Here is a 15,378-nt window from a genome sequence, read left to right as displayed (position 1 = left end):
CGGTGTTAAAATATGCAGGACAGAAATACACACTAGAGTTTCCTAAAGCCGTATTTGGCAGGTCCTAAACTGCTGCTCTCTGATGAATCTTTTGACAGTTTAGCAATTCTCAGATAAAGCCATAAATCTGCTGACATGACAGAGAACTCAAAGTCTGAAACTCACCTGGGGTGTTGCGAGCCTCGCGTTGCAAGGCATCAGTTGTGATGGGAAATCAAGAGACAGGATAGCTCTAATGAGTGACTGGGGTAGTACAAGAGTGATTTGGGGGGTGCTGACAGTGCTGTTGGGGAACCCGGGAGATGAATAGTGGTGCATAGCAGGACAGAGGGGTAACAGCAGAACAAAGCAGAACAGCTGGAAGGGGCTATAACAGGGACTAGTGACTACATTCCTCCACCTCTTTCACAGAGGAGAGAAAAGTAATTTAGAGCTTTTGTAAGGCTCCTGTTGATTTGGAATGTTTTACTCTATGAAGTGTTTTAATCATCATATATTAAACATCAATTTTTTGACTCTTCCAAATGCCAAAAGCAATTTCCCGATGCCTAAAACAAGATCTTTTTCCCTTGTCAAATCAGTGAAGGGTTCTTATCAGCATACAACAAAATGCATTTCCTACACACATTCCTGCCCCTTAAAGCTAGCCCAACAGCAGGCCAAGGATCCACAGCACTACAGGCAAGTTATTAATCCTTGTGACATCCCTTGGATGTTACGCTGTGTTGGCACTGCAACATCACAACTGCTCTTCATCAGAAATTCCCACTTGCAGGGTGGGAGAACAATGCAAAGTCACCACGGAATAATTAGTGGCAAGGAAATATCCTCAACCATTTATCATTTGATACAATCCCAGACAAGTTCCTAATGGGATCACATTATAAAGCCATGAAATTTGACCTTTTCTGTTGGGCTATGCAGAAGTCTGCTTTGAAGTCCAAGATTATTAGATCAGCTCATTGTGCATGCCACTCAGGGAGGGAAATCTCAAATAATTTTGCTTTTGCATTACAGCATACAGAAGACTAACAGTTTTCCAGACACTTTCCATTAACCTGTACAGAAGGACTAAGGTTTACCTCATAAAAGCAGCAACATGCACACACTTTAATATTATAACTGCTGTGCGTTTTGCTTCCAGAGTCTTAGCACCTGTCCATGAAAAACAGTCTGAAAGTGAAACTGCACTAGCTAGCAGATTAGAGACAGATGACAACAAGTTATATACAGGACAGTGCTGAGCTACGTAAACACTGCAGATTGTGTCACAGCCACAGACATTCTGCACATGTACCCAAGAGTGGAAAGCAATGTAACAGAAGTCAGCTAGCAGTTATACTCCCTAGAGGTATGAACTCATTAAAAACCAACACATCCTACTAAAACTTACCTGGAGAGCAGAGAGCGCCACAGCACCACAAAGACAGATGAGAGGATAGATGGGAAAGAGAAACCTCTCCTCTTTGTGGGGCTGACTGAAGAAAATCATGATCCAAATGTACATAGGAGCTAGTGTCAGCCAGTAAGGACGGCCTAGATTCTGAACTGAAAGAAAAAATATACCCAGCGAAGTAGTAACGTAAGAGTAAGAAGTTTATCTTATTTCCCCTCTTGCACACATTCACCAGGTGTGTCACCATATTTTATATTCAGAAGGTCATTTTTGTGACCCAACTAACAGCCTTCAGACATAGACACCCCATGTTCTGAGCAGAGGTGTTGCTGTAATACAAGTAACATGTCCAAACATTCAGTATAGAAATTTTATTGGAGAATTTTCATAGGTTCCTAAACAGTAACAGTCTTGATAAGCTTCAGGAGACCGCTTGCAGAGGATATTGGACTTAGTTACCGAATCCAAGTAAAAAGAGACAAAAATCCCTCAGGAATTGATATCTCTGAAAAGGTAATCGGAAGTACCAGATTTCCTTTTGTGTGTGATGCTGCACATACAAAAAATCAAAAAGAATCTCCTCTGGACCTACCTTTCACTTAAAAGTGGTTGTTTAGCCACTGATGTTTCCACAACCTTCATTGCTTCATTATAAAAATAACAGCATGTGAGAGGTCTCTCAGGTACCTTCTGCTTAACGCAGGAAATAACTGATTCAAAAATAACAACAATTACCCTGAATTTTAGTCACACTGAGGAGAGTTGCACAGTGCCTGACAATTTTCAATCCCTTTTCTGCCCCCCCCTCGCTACTCCCAACAGCAGGGTTAAACAATTTAGCCAAAGGCATTTCACAGACAATAAGAACAAAGCACCCAGCAGAATGGCTCCTGCTGTTAAGTACAAAAACACTAAATGAACAGCAGGAAATCTTGCAGTGACAGGATCTCCTACTGGGCTTTTACTGGTTTCTGACAGTATGTCAGTCATATTCAAGGAACAGATACAAGCAAACACCCATTAGCATATATTTTCAGCAAGGTTTATGATGTTATTTTTTCTTGTATCCAGTAAAAATCAGAGAACAGAGCCCTAACTGGACTGATGAATCTGGAACCTGCTGCTGCCACTTAACAATTGCCGTGAATCTTCCTTAGGAAAATGGCAGAGGAGAATTCACGCTTGCCCGATACTCTTTTCCTCTCTATAGTCATTTGCCAAATGCCATGTGTTTAAATCAATGTCATTTATTTAAGGGAAAAAACAAAATGAACTGGGGAATCTCCTCTCTCTGCTCTCAGTATATCCACACCTCCAGAGACACTTCCCAGTGCATGGACTGTCCTAACAGGACTCAGTCCTGCAAGGTGAAAAATTCCTTTCACAATGCACAGAAGAGCCCAGGTTCAATTCCAACATGGGCTGCACCAGAGACAAAGGGATGCCTCTTTGTAGGCTCAGCCCCAAAAATGAAAAGGAAAAACAATTATGTTCTCCCAAAGTGTTGCAGCAAATGTTCTGGCAGTGGCATACAAAGCAACAGTGGAAAAGAATAGTAAAAGGTTCCCCATATTACTCCAAAGTCTACCATCTCCAGCTGCAGATAAGATGGAAACAACAATGGATATGTGGTTTCTTTCCTCCTTAAGATTTCTGGTGGGGTTATTTCTAAAGTATTTGCATGTCTGGCTGAAGGTTACGTACTGCACAATTTGTCAAGCTTAGTCTGGATAGTTCAGCCTTGACAACACAATGTTCTTCAGCAGAGGGAGGCAGGGAACAAAGGGATTATCCTTAAAGAGAGAGACATGCCTCTGCCTTTCCGCAGACAGCCCTGTAAGTAGATAGATCTCACTGTGTCTCTCTACACAGTTAACTCCACCATGGTGTCAATACTGAACTGAGCAATGAGCTCTAGGAACTTTGCTATTATTCCAAAGACTTTCCCTGAACCTTGTTTCACTTCCAGTAAAAGAAAGCTGCACTCTAGCAGGTAAGCTCTCCCCGACTAGCAAGGCTGCAGAAGATCTGGACTGTCTGTTCTCAGCATTCACGGTCATCTTTCACTCACCATGAAATTTCTGGAGCAGACACTCCATGAGGCAAGTCAGTGGCAGGACAAGCAGAGCCAAAATAAATGCCACGTTGAAATTCAAAAAACCATTGATGAAATAGAAGGACCACGGTTCAGTACCTAAAGCATGGGAAAGAGAAACATTTTTTTTCTTGAACACAAGTATTTAAGAGATCTGGATGTTACAGTAACTTCATTACTTTTCTGCCTGAAACAGATTGAGATAGTCAGCAGCAGACATCACTGCTCTCCACTGCAAGCAATTTGAAACCAAAGAATGGAAGGATGTGGAGAGAAGACCTCACAGTTGGGCAGAGGATGCAGCCCCCTGGAATGAGCCTGAGCCAACTCAAAGCAGCCTCCTGGTTCTGCCCCTCACCCATGAAATTGGCATAACAGCGACACTGGAACTGGTAAACAGCCATACAAAAGTACCAGAATATCTTACAATCATGTCTAACCTAGACACTTTGTTGTCTCCCTTTTCATGAATTATTTTTCTCCTTTTTCACTGGGTCATAATCAGTGTTACACCTGCTGCTCATGAATTACAGGTCAGTAACATCAGTCTTGGCTAACAGAGAGCCAGATACTGTGACAGAGAACTCACCTTTGCCTTTTGGAAGCCTATGCAGCGAGAAAGTAGAGGCTGAAACTGAAAAAGCCAAGAAATTCTATTCCTAAATCATTCTTGCTAACTGCAGGAAGTAACAGAGGAATAGCCCAGAAGCACACGATATTAAGAGATCATTATTACCCTGGAGTGCTGATGTTATACTCCATGCTGGCAGAATTAGAAAATGTACTAAATCCAAACAACAACAACAACAACAACAAAAAAAGAGTTCACATTCACACTTCATCCAGCTAAGACACTTCCACTAAAGTGCATCCAGATGCTAGTTTTGATACCTCCTCAGAATCAACCCTATTTAAAAATTCCCTGCTTCAATTTGTTCCTACAGTGTAGCTTTAAACAGCAGCAAGTCAACTCCACCTCCTAGCACACACAGACAGGTGTTGGTTGCAAGCTGGAAGGATGCAAATTGACAGAAATTCCAGTCCAACTGTCATTCATTTGGACTCTTAACTCAAGATGCTTAAAATCCTGAACAATGAGGAATGCCAGTTCCTCTCTGCACATTTGCCACTTTCTCGGTGTGATTAGCTCAATCAGTCGGTAAATGACACGCGGGGGCTTTAATCACTGCACTGTTGTGACATATGTCACATGCCGCAGCAATTTCCTGCAATCAGAGCCACTTAAAAAGGGTCCATGTTGAAATTAATCAGACAACTGAAAAGCAGCAGGGAAAACCCAACACCTCTGCAGCTCCTACAACTAAATACAATTAAAAGCTGAACTAGTAACGTCAGAAACATGCAGCTGGAGTTACAGAGGCACAGTCCAAGCAACCAAAGTTCATTTAGGAAACCTTTACCTATTAGTACTGAAAGCAAAAAGCAGTTACGGGGTTGGGTTTCTTGGAAATAGGGAGCAAAATATTAGATATTCACCTTCTCTCTCTCCCCATTTGCTTTGTAATTCTTTCAAAGTCCCACAGGAGCATAATTCTCAGCCTGTCAAAGGGTGAATACAGGATATGGCAGATTGAAAGAAGATGTCAGGCAATAGATCTGACACAGTCATCTGCATAGCAACACTGCAATAGTGCCAGCATCCCTTCCCCTTTCTCTAGCCTCTGTTGGTGACTCTCCATTTTTGAGCCCTGCAATTCTAAGTACCCACCGTGAGGAAGATCCTGAATGCATGCAGAAAATAGGTCACTCTAGGACTAAATCAGGGCTATGGGGTGGGGTACGTCTGTGAGGGAAAAACCTGAGGCAGTGTGTGGCATCACACTGTAAATCTTCCAGTGGATATCTGGAAAAAGTAAACGTAAAGCAGGCTTTGGTTTCTCCTCAGCCTCCAGATTTTTCCATTCTGGGTCACAATATAGGTTTCTAAGGACTTATGGCAAGGTTAACACTGCTTAAGCCACTCTAGTAAATACTACTACAGGGCACCAAGGTCTCTCTTTATATAAAGGGGACTGGAACTGAATTCTGTAGCCTGTTTCCCCACTCTCACTACTAAAACATACAATTGCTTTATCACAGATGATGCCACGATCAGATAAAAGTCATCTTAAACTGATATAAATTGGTACTCCCCAGTGCTTTGTGATTCCAGTTAAACTGCATGGCAAAGTCAGGTCCTGTATCTTTAAAGGGTAGTGTCAGGGTCCACATTGTCTCCCTTCCCACTTGCCCTGGCTGCTATGGGAAGAAAAGGAAACGAACTATGGCCCACCCTAGTCCAGTCTCTGATCTCTTGTCAGCCTGGGACTCAGGAACAAAGGACACTCCATGTAGCACACCTTCTCCACAATCCAGATAGAGATTTAAAGGCCCAGAGGTTTCCTGAGGGATTCTGCTAACAAGAGGTCAGCTGGTCTAAAGCGCAGTTTTAACACAATGGATAGTCCCTCGTACTTTTTGCACTGTGACTGAACTGCCTTTAAGCACTAAGAACTGGAACCTCCCCTCCTTCTCCAAGGACATACCCTCTGCTTTGGCTGGAGGGGGGAAGCCAAATGGGAGGAGAACAGTGCATCACACAAAGCAAGCTAAGAAACTCACAGACACTAGGTTTTACATAGAAAGCACACGCTGGGTTCGTTGTGGTGACTCACATTCTGTCTCACTGCCTCCCAGGCCAAATTGCTTTTCTTCTTGTTATCCACAAAGACTCAAGGTGATCTGAGAAAGGACTGCAATGAAAAACATCAACCCCATTGCATACAAGAAGTCCTGGCCGAGGACAAGGTCCTTCAAGCCGGGGAGGGACATTGAAGGACTCTCCATGCATAGCACTGATGGGAACAAGCTTCCACAGCATCGCCTTCAGGCCTTGACAGATAATTTAGCTTTCTGTAAGTATTCCACATGCTAGAGCTGAGCAAGTGTGAGCTGTAGGAGACAGGCTGATGAAAGTAGCAGAGAGAAAACCATAATACAGCTGCAGTTCATGGCACTACAGTTCCACACTGGGAAGAACCAAATGGAAGCACTGCCAGACACTGAGCCAAAAACTGCTTTGAACTTTGTGCTCTGTAACAGGCTCCAGGAACCCTTATGGAAATCAAACTCACAGACTAGTAACAGAGCTTAACAAGCCACCATGCTGCAGCTTGACCACAGCAATGGTGAGGGCAGCTCAGGACAAAACAGAGGTGTTTTAAAACAAGCTTAAGCTAAGGTGCCCCGTCTAATATCTGTCACAGGCTAAAAGCCTGCATACACACTGAAACTGCAGCTCAGCTGTTAAGCAGTAATTAAGCCACAATAATTTGATCATGAGTCACAGCCTTCATTCTAAACAAGTCTGATTCAGTCTTAGTATAATAAACAGTCTGCTTTCTGCATTTGATTTATTTTCACTCTACTTAATGATCAGGACTCAACAGAGCAAGGTGTCATATAAAAAGCTCCAACTCCAGTATATTTAGTCAGGGCTGAGGCTGAGTTGAACAAAGCTTCCCAAAACGCCATCGCATTGCAAATCATAGCCAAATCTCTCATCACAGGAAGTAGGACAAAAGCTATGCCACCAATTGTGTGTTCTTAACATATATGCACACAAAAAACACCACAAAGCCTCAGAATCAGGCTTAGGGATATCTGCTTAGAAGCTACTTTCCCTTGACTATAGAAACCTAATAACCACAGGGGGAAACATTCGTTGCACAGATGGTGTTTATCCAGGAGTATATTGCTAAAGAAAAAAAGAAATCCAGCCTTGCCTCTAGGGCTTCAGTCTGCAGGCAAAAGGAAAGATACTATGGTGATTACATTGAAGATATAGGTTGATGACTGTGCAACCTCCAGCAGCTTTTGCTCCCATCACATGAAAGTTTGGAAATCCCTGTTCCAAAGCCAGAAGGGATTTGCCAGCCTTTCATCTCCCCTGGTAGCGTTATTTTTCCTTATTCATAAGTGTTTCAAAGGTCTCTAAACACACAGCGTTGTCCTGACCACACTGCATTGAAGAACAGTTTCAGGCAGGCTCTTTTATTAGCCCAAGGATGTTATACAAATGTCACTCTGAATAAAACACTTCATAATAGATTGGTCCCTGGAGGACGCTGGAAACAATTCCTGCACCAGTGTGGAAAAAGGTCATGGATGAGTCCATGACAAACCCCACGAGAGACAGAGCCTGCAGTTTCCGTTATGGCATATTCACAGCAAGAGGCTTCAGAGCCTTCCTGCAGAGATGAAGAACCACAGCGTGGCAGCCATCACTGTTGTGCCATAGCACACTGAACAGATCACCACTCGACACCACCCAAAACGGCCCTTCAAGTGAGCCTCCAAATACAACCTGCAGGGCACTGCTGGAGAAAGCCTTCACTACTAATCACTGCTGAATCCCTCCTGGAAAACCTCGCTAGGCTTGAAACAGACTACAGAGATGCTGGAGATCCTGTGTCCTAAGGCTCCCTGAAGTCTCCTCCAGCAAAATGTCCCTCTCAAGCTCTGCTAGAAACATAACACTATTACTCGTCAACTCTAGCACTACAGGATACAAGCAACTTAGTGCAGTGGCAGCTCCTGAACAAAGACTATGGCTTTGCTAGCAGGATTCAGACCTGAGATCTGGGTCACCTAGTATCCTGAAAGGCTAGCACCAGGGAATCTCATGATAGGCAGATGATTTGCCTGTAGATTAAATATCATCCTGGTCTCTAACATTAAGAGATTATCCTAAACCCTGAAGTACAAGGTTTAATATCCATTCTAAATTTGACATTATAATTGATGATGACAACGCTGACTGCCCTTGATATCCATAAATATTTCTAACCCCTTTTTAAATTCTGTTGCGGCTATCAGCTTAGTTATTTCCCCTGGCAATTATTTCCATGTCTAACTATATGTTGTCTGAAACGGTGTTGTCTGCATCAGTTTTGAATTTTTGCTAACATAAAAACTATATGAAATGAAATATTAATCCTGTCTTTGCTACTGACTCGATTTGCAAGCTTAGGCAAGGCACTTCCTTTACTCTGTGTTCAGCTCTGGAAAGTAGAGATAATTTTTATATTGCTTAAGCCAAAAAGAAGGAAAATTTATAAGCTCTATGAAGGCCTTACAGAAGGAAGGTGGGAACAGGAGCCTAATTATTATTACTTTTTCTGGACTCTCTGCCACTTGTCATTGTCAGAATAATTTTTTTTTTCTCCTTGCAATTCAGTTGTCCAAAAGAAACAGGGAGATCAAGTGTAGCCTATGTGAGTCAAACCTGCCCTGGCTCCAGCAGGATTGCCAGAGAAGCATGTGGAATGAGTTAACCTTTCTTTCTTCTCTAGAGTCTTAAAGATGCCTTTATGGTAAGCTTGGATGCTACTTGCCAGCAAGCCCAGGCCACACACTGTCAAATAAGCAAGACAATTCCCAAAGCACAGTGTGGAACCAGGGAGTCTGCAGAGACTTGGTGTGAACTGAAATAACGATGAGTCCTGCACTGCTACATGTCTTCCCAAGGCTCTGCACCTGACTGTGAGGAACAAGAACAGCCAAGAACAGGATTAAAGCTGACACATACACACATGCACATACACATGCAGATGTCTCTCTTTCTTTGGCTTCTCTAATTAAATTAGTTGATCTGAGTGTGTAACCAGCATTTTTCAGATACATGATGAGTCATCCAGTTCTTTATTATGAATAAGCACTCTGAAGAAACACCCAGAAAGCACAATGTAAATGTGACTGCACACTAGGGCAAACCCAAACTGTGTTAAACAATTTCATTAGTGCCAGTTGCATTCACATTGCATCCAGACAAATTTGCTACTAACAGCTCTCTGCTGTGATGTGGGGTTGTTGAGACATTTCATGACGGTTTACAGAACTTCAAAACTAAAAGCAGCTTAACTCACAGCACTTGAAACCCAACGGGAAAGCTGACAATGCCCAACGGATTCCCAGCTCGAGAGAGACACCCCATGGCAAAAGGCTGAAACTGACACTCTTTGGAGCTCGCAGGCTGTCTTTGCTTTTTTGTACCTCCGAGAAAGGATCAGCAAACAAAACCTGGTAGGTCACTGTCCCCTGGCAGTAGCAAGAAAACCACCAATTCCCTTCCTGTTGTGTTATCTTAAACTCACCATAGAGATCAGGTCCATGAGAAGTGAAGACATTGTATAAGACAATGTTGAGAGGTGCAACTACCAGCTTCCCATAGTAATAGCTGTCCACAATTACCAAGGGCACCTGGAAGAAAGCGTCTATAATGTATGGAGTGCCGGAAGCTTTCGGCTGGACAGCCCAAAAGCTTTATGTGATTTTGTTTACAGAACCCTCCTTCCATTCATTGCAAGCCCAATCCGTTCCTTCTTTGCATTGTTACAGGGACTTACCAGAAACATGATCAATGACACCGCACACCAGTTTAGGAAGCTTTTCCACCTCCGCTTCATGATTAACAAGTCAAAGGCAATCGGAAGCCTGAAAGAGAGATCAGGTATCAACTGGAGATTTTATCTTGCCCCACCATGAGATTTTCTGTCCCCTTGAAGCAAGTGGGACAGTAACTGGAGGAGAACCACTTCACTGGGGTCTACTACTCCCTATTCCACTTGTTCAAAAGCAAAGAAATGAGGCTATGGTTCCTCCAGCCCTGTGGTCCCTATGTTCTCCCCAGCCAGGCAACAAATATTTGTCAAAAGTGCAAAACTCCTAAACACCCCTCTCCTTACCCAAGAGCTGCACTGAAGGGCCAGCCCACAAGGGCTCCAGCGGCCACCCCCAACACAGCTACAGAGGTCTTATCCATGTACCAGCCAGTCATGGCAATCATTGTGGTGTACATGCAGAAACTGCTTGGGAGGAAAGCTGCAACACAAAGAAAGAGAGGGGTTAGCACAGCTTTCCCACAGTTAGAGAACTGCACAAGGCCAAGATAAGGCTAAACATCTCTCTCTGATTCCATTGGAGCTGGGATGTTATACTGGAAGCTTATTTCAGTGAAAGCAAAAAAGAGGCTTCTTTGCTCTTGTTCTGCCAAGACCAGAAATATTTCCTTAAGGTGTGAAGGCCTCTTTGCCAAGTGGCACCCAGCAGCAGTACCCAGCTCAGAGTGTCCATGGTTGCAGGTGAATAACCACTTGCAACACTTGCTTTATACTCTGCACCCTGCTAGGTTGAAAGAATGAAATGAACCCACTCAAAAATCAGCAGGAAATGGGAGCTGACTAGACAGAGTCTCTGAAACAACTGGGGACAGACTGGCAGGACATACATGAAGAATGAAGAGACCTTTAACATTACTAAGACAAATAAAGCAAAAATCCTTTCTCTACTCACCATAAACAAAAAAAAAGCAAAAGAGGAAATCTCAGCACTCTTAAGCTGTGATATTACCCTTTCTTTAAATTTTGGTATGCACATGATACAGAAAACTCTTGCTCAAGGCCTTTCTTCACACTTTACTCAACACGCACTGCAGGTATTTTATAAGACTTTCAGCAGTTTACTTGGCAGAGAGGCACAGCCAGCCAGAAGAGACAGGACACAAAGGTAAATGACAATACAAAAATACACAGCCTTCCTTCCTTAGATTACATCGTGTTTAAACAAGGCAGGCCAATACCCTGTTTGAAAGGCATGGCTCCACTGCATTGAGACAGGAGGCTGCAGTAGAAATAAATATGCCCTGGAAGAGGGAAGATAAAAGAAAGTGATGCAGGAAACATCATCTGGATCAACAGCTATTCCGTCATCACACCTGCCATGAGAAATACCTGCAATACGGTACAGCAAACTATCTAGTACGGGGTACTGGCTGCTAGAGAGATACTTTAGTGCTCTGGATTTTCTTCTCTCTGGACCTGTCTTTGGTTTCTCTGGACGAAGTCATTGTTAGGCTCATTGCTGAAGAGACTTACCTGCAGACGAGCAAAACATCCCAGTGCTGAGGACTAGGAAGGCCAACATCAGCCGACTCACATGTAGCCCAAATTTCTTGCACACAGCCCTAAGGAAGCAAGAGAGAATTAGAGACCACAGAAATATCCTCAGTACACAAAAGCACAGTACCCAATGCATGCACAGCCACAAGCAATTCCTGGAGCATCTCCAAAGCTTTAAGATGGGCGACTCTCATTGCTCAGCCCGGGAAGGCAATAAGACCAGCATGGTCACCTCTGGCCTGGGGTTTCAGATCCTCTCAAGCTACATCAGTGCAAAACGCTGGTAGAAACCAAGTGTGCTCTAACGTCAACTGCATTTGTGTAAATCTCAGGAAGTCAGGAATTACTAAACTTGTTCAGAAGTCCAAAGTTTATGGTCCATTAAGTCCAGCACTTTTTCTACAACTATACTTTGTTACTATGCACTAGGTTCACACTAGGGAGTTTGCACTGCTATAGCAACAGCAGTCTATCTAATGTTTTCTCCCATCACAAAATACCACCAATAGCAACCATGACAAAAGCCACAGCTCACGTCCTTAAAACCAGACTGCTGCCAACAGAAAAGTCACTCAAGGTAGTGGCTTGAAAGACACAAATGAAGAGGCATCCAGCAAAAATAAAAATCTAGCTTAAACAAGATAATTGCATGTTCAGGCTACTGCTTTTAGTGGATGTAAATGCCATTGGCAGATACACCACAGAGAGCAACTATCAATGCATCCCAACAAAAATCACCGCAATAAGCATACGCAGCACGGGTATCCCTTCCAGCAGGGCTCAGTTTACAAGACACCCACCCTGCTTGCTGGTGTCAGTGAGAAAAAGAGTGTAGACAAGGCAAAACACTGTGGTGGAGATGTGGGTGGTGAATCTCAGACTAGAATTCTGTCCTGGAAGTGGAATTCTGAACAATATTTCATTAAGCTGTCTTGAGGACATATATTTTTAAGTTTCATTGTGAAGTAACCCAATCCAGCAGAGACATTCACATATGGGCTTCAGGGTATGTTTTCTGTGGCAAGAATTGAATGTTATCCACATTGCTTGAAAACACTTACAGCAGACAGCTTCCTATACTCACTTATAGAAGTAGAGTTCACAAATGCAGCTCAGGAAGGCCAGGAGGCATCGGAGGAAATAGAAGATAAGAACCTAGGAGATGTACACAGAGTCAGAACAAGGTTTGCAATGAAGCTGATGCACCCGCTGCTAACAAGCAGGTCCCGAGAACAAAAGTTCTGAACAGGATGGAGCAAATTTGGCAGCAGTGAATGGGCCTATTCTTGTAGACCCAGACTGCACACCAAGGGATGGCAAAAGCTCCCAGCAGCTCACGGCCTAGCCCTCTAATCCTGAATGAAGTCCTTTACAGCAAATAAAGTGAACATAGTGCACTGAACGGACCGGTCCTATCCCTCTATTCCGGAAGACTGTAAAGAAGAGTATTTGCAAGAACTAATACACTCCACGTATCTGAATACCATGCAACACGATGGATGCCCCTAGATTCTGTTGTGAACAAACATTCAAAGCATGGCAAAAGCTTCCCAAGTAGAATGCACGTTAAGCAGTTTTGTTTACACTCCTGCAAGGCCAGTTCACAATGTCACTTGCAAAACACGCATTTTTTAAAATAGTTTATTGAAAGAAAAATCAAAACAGTCACTGATAGCTGGTGTGAAAAATAATAGGGGCTCCTGAAGCACAGGGGTGAAATCAACCACTGACACACAGTGAATAAGAGCCCACTACCCCTGTATAACTGCCCCCAGGCCTGCAGACACTGACAACACCAGGGAGCCCCTAGACCCTCTGAGACACCTTCTCAACCAGCGCAGAGCATGACAGCACTTCCCTGCAGCTCTCCAATCACTTTCCCTTGGTCCCTCCTTGAGTCACCTCACAAACAGTAATTCCATTATCCCTGACAACAGACAACACAATTGTTTAACCCAGACTAAAAGCACATTAACTTCTCACAAGAGAAGCCTTGATGTATCTTATTTACCTTATTAGTTTGTAGAACTCTAGCATGGAACAAGGCTGGTAAAGCATGAAGCCATAAGTAAGCATAGGAGCGGATGGCATAGGCTGGAGAGTATTCCCATGTCTGGAACCCCTTCCCATAAACGAGGTAGTGTGTCTACAAAGGTGATTTAAAAGAACAAACAAATGAGGATCAAATGGAGTCCACAGTTTTGCACTTCCCATTACTGAACTCTTGAATAAGATTTCTCTTTGAAAAGCACAGATTAGCATCAGGTTTTAGAAAAACCTACATTTGCATGGGCTAGTTGCAAACTGCCAAGTCCCCGCAAGGAGGAGGAGCCACTTACCGGTTCCCAGTAATTATACGTCTCATCGCAATCTGAGATGTTGCTCAAGAGAGCAGCACAGAACCTGGCTGAGATGAGACACTTGAAAGCTGTAGATCCTTCAGGGGCCCAGACTTGTCCTGCTTTGTTCCCAGATGGTCTAGTCCAAAGAAAAAATACAAACATGCACCAGGAAGACTCAGTAACAGGATCAAGAGCAATGATGTGACCCTAGGCAAAGAACTAAGTAGGGAAGAGCCTTTACAGTTCTCCAAAGGACCAAGAAACCCTTCAGTTTTGAACAGTCTTTCGCTATCTGAAAACATTACCTTGGCCAACACCTGTGAATCGCTCTCTTCCTTCCAGACCTTGCTGCTTTAAGCATGTTTGCATCTCCTTAATTTCCACGAGGATGCAAAGTTCACTTAGAGCATTCGATGAGTACAGGCAACACTTTTATTTGCTGCTCTCTTTGTGGGGCACATAGCCCCCTCCCAGCATCATTCCCCCACACCATACAGAAACAAGGCCCCTGCACCACTCGGGGCCCACCCCACCACTGACAGCCAACCCCACATGACCTCATCCATCTCCCCCAGCCCTGAGGCAGCAAGGCAGGCGCTGGCTGCTGCGGCACCAGGAGAAGCAGAAGCTGCTCCAGACAAGCCAAGGAAAGCCATTTCCACCAAGCCTGCCAAGCCCCGAGGACGCCCACCGGGGCACCCCGCTGCAGGACCTGCTTGGGGCAGGGGGGCATGTTTGTTGTGTGAAACCCCGGCCCCGGGTAAAAACCTTCCAGCGTAACGGTCGCTCACCCCCCCTCGCCCTGGGAGACGGTTGCTGACCCCAGGGACTCGGTTACCCCCGCGCGCGGCCGTTGCTGACCCCCGTACGACGGTTGCTGACCCTCGGGACGCGGTTACCCCCGCGCGCGGCCGTTGCTGACCCCCGTACGACAGTTGCTGACCCCTGTGCGGCAGTTGCTGACCCCCAGGAGGCGGTTATCCGCCGCGCGCAGCCGTTGCTGAGCCCCGCACGACAGTTGCTGACCCCCGGGAGGCGGTTACCCCCGCGCGCGGCCGTTGCTGACCCCCCCGGGAGGCGGTTGCCCCCCCCTCCCCGCGCGCACAGCCGTTGCTGACCCCGCGCGGCAGTTGCTGACCCCCGGGAGGCGGTTACTCCCCGCCGCGCGCAGCGATTGCTGACCGCCCCCCCCCCCCCCCGCGTGACGCTTGCGCACAGCCCAGGGAACGGGCACGCGCCCCTCGCTTCCTACCCACCACCGCTCCCGGCGGCCCCCCGCGCCCCGCCGCCGCCGCCCGCTACCTACTCCGCCCGGGCCTCCTCCGCGCCCGCCGCCTCCGCCCGCGGCCGCGCCGCCTCGCCGCCGCCGCCTGCCCGCGGCCGCTGCCGGGCCCCCTTGGCCGCCATGCCGAGTACGGGCAGCCGGGCGCCCGCGCCCTCCCGCGAGACCGGCCGAAGCCGCCGGCCGCCATGCCGGGTGTGGGCACGGGCGCGCCGCGACGCCGCCTGCGCGGGGCCGGGAGCGCTCCCCCCGCTGGCCGCGCAGCGCCCTCGCCGCAGCCCCCGCTCCCCGCCGCAGCCCGTCAC

The 15,378-nt window shown here is 45.8% G+C and overlaps 1 protein-coding gene across 5 annotated transcripts in view; it reads right to left on the bottom strand.

Moving 5' to 3' along the window:
- The window catches only part of ALG9 (ALG9 alpha-1,2-mannosyltransferase), a 38,146-nt gene extending 22,876 nt beyond the window's left edge, over positions 1–15,270 (bottom strand). For 3 of the 5 annotated variants that reach the window (XR_010392485.1, XR_010392484.1, XM_064524235.1), the window contains exons 1-10: positions 15,098–15,268; positions 13,789–13,927; positions 13,461–13,595; positions 12,534–12,604; positions 11,426–11,514; positions 10,238–10,373; positions 9,899–9,986; positions 9,647–9,752; positions 3,468–3,590; positions 1,394–1,548 (exon numbers count right to left, since the gene is read on the bottom strand). Coding sequence is in view for 2 of the 5 variants with exons in the window: in XM_064524235.1 (XP_064380305.1) it covers positions 1,394–1,548; positions 3,468–3,590; positions 9,647–9,752; positions 9,899–9,986; positions 10,238–10,373; positions 11,426–11,514; positions 12,534–12,604; positions 13,461–13,595; positions 13,789–13,927; positions 15,098–15,198 (1,143 nt within the window). In the remaining 3 variants the exon portion in view is untranslated. Of the gene's footprint in view, positions 1–1,393; positions 1,549–3,467; positions 3,591–9,646; positions 9,753–9,898; positions 9,987–10,237; positions 10,374–11,425; positions 11,515–12,533; positions 12,605–13,460; positions 13,596–13,788; positions 13,928–14,096; positions 14,262–15,097 lie in introns of those variants that run through there. The other 2 variants (XR_010392486.1, XM_064524236.1) reach the window with 2 other exon arrangements.
- Positions 15,271–15,378: the final 108 nt, after the last annotated feature.

The sequence above is a fragment of the Dromaius novaehollandiae genome, chromosome 21 (genome assembly GCF_036370855.1).
Source record: "Dromaius novaehollandiae isolate bDroNov1 chromosome 21, bDroNov1.hap1, whole genome shotgun sequence".
In the NCBI taxonomy this organism is placed as follows: domain Eukaryota; kingdom Metazoa; phylum Chordata; class Aves; order Casuariiformes; family Dromaiidae; genus Dromaius; species Dromaius novaehollandiae.
This window is presented reverse-complemented; position numbering and strand designations above follow the sequence as displayed.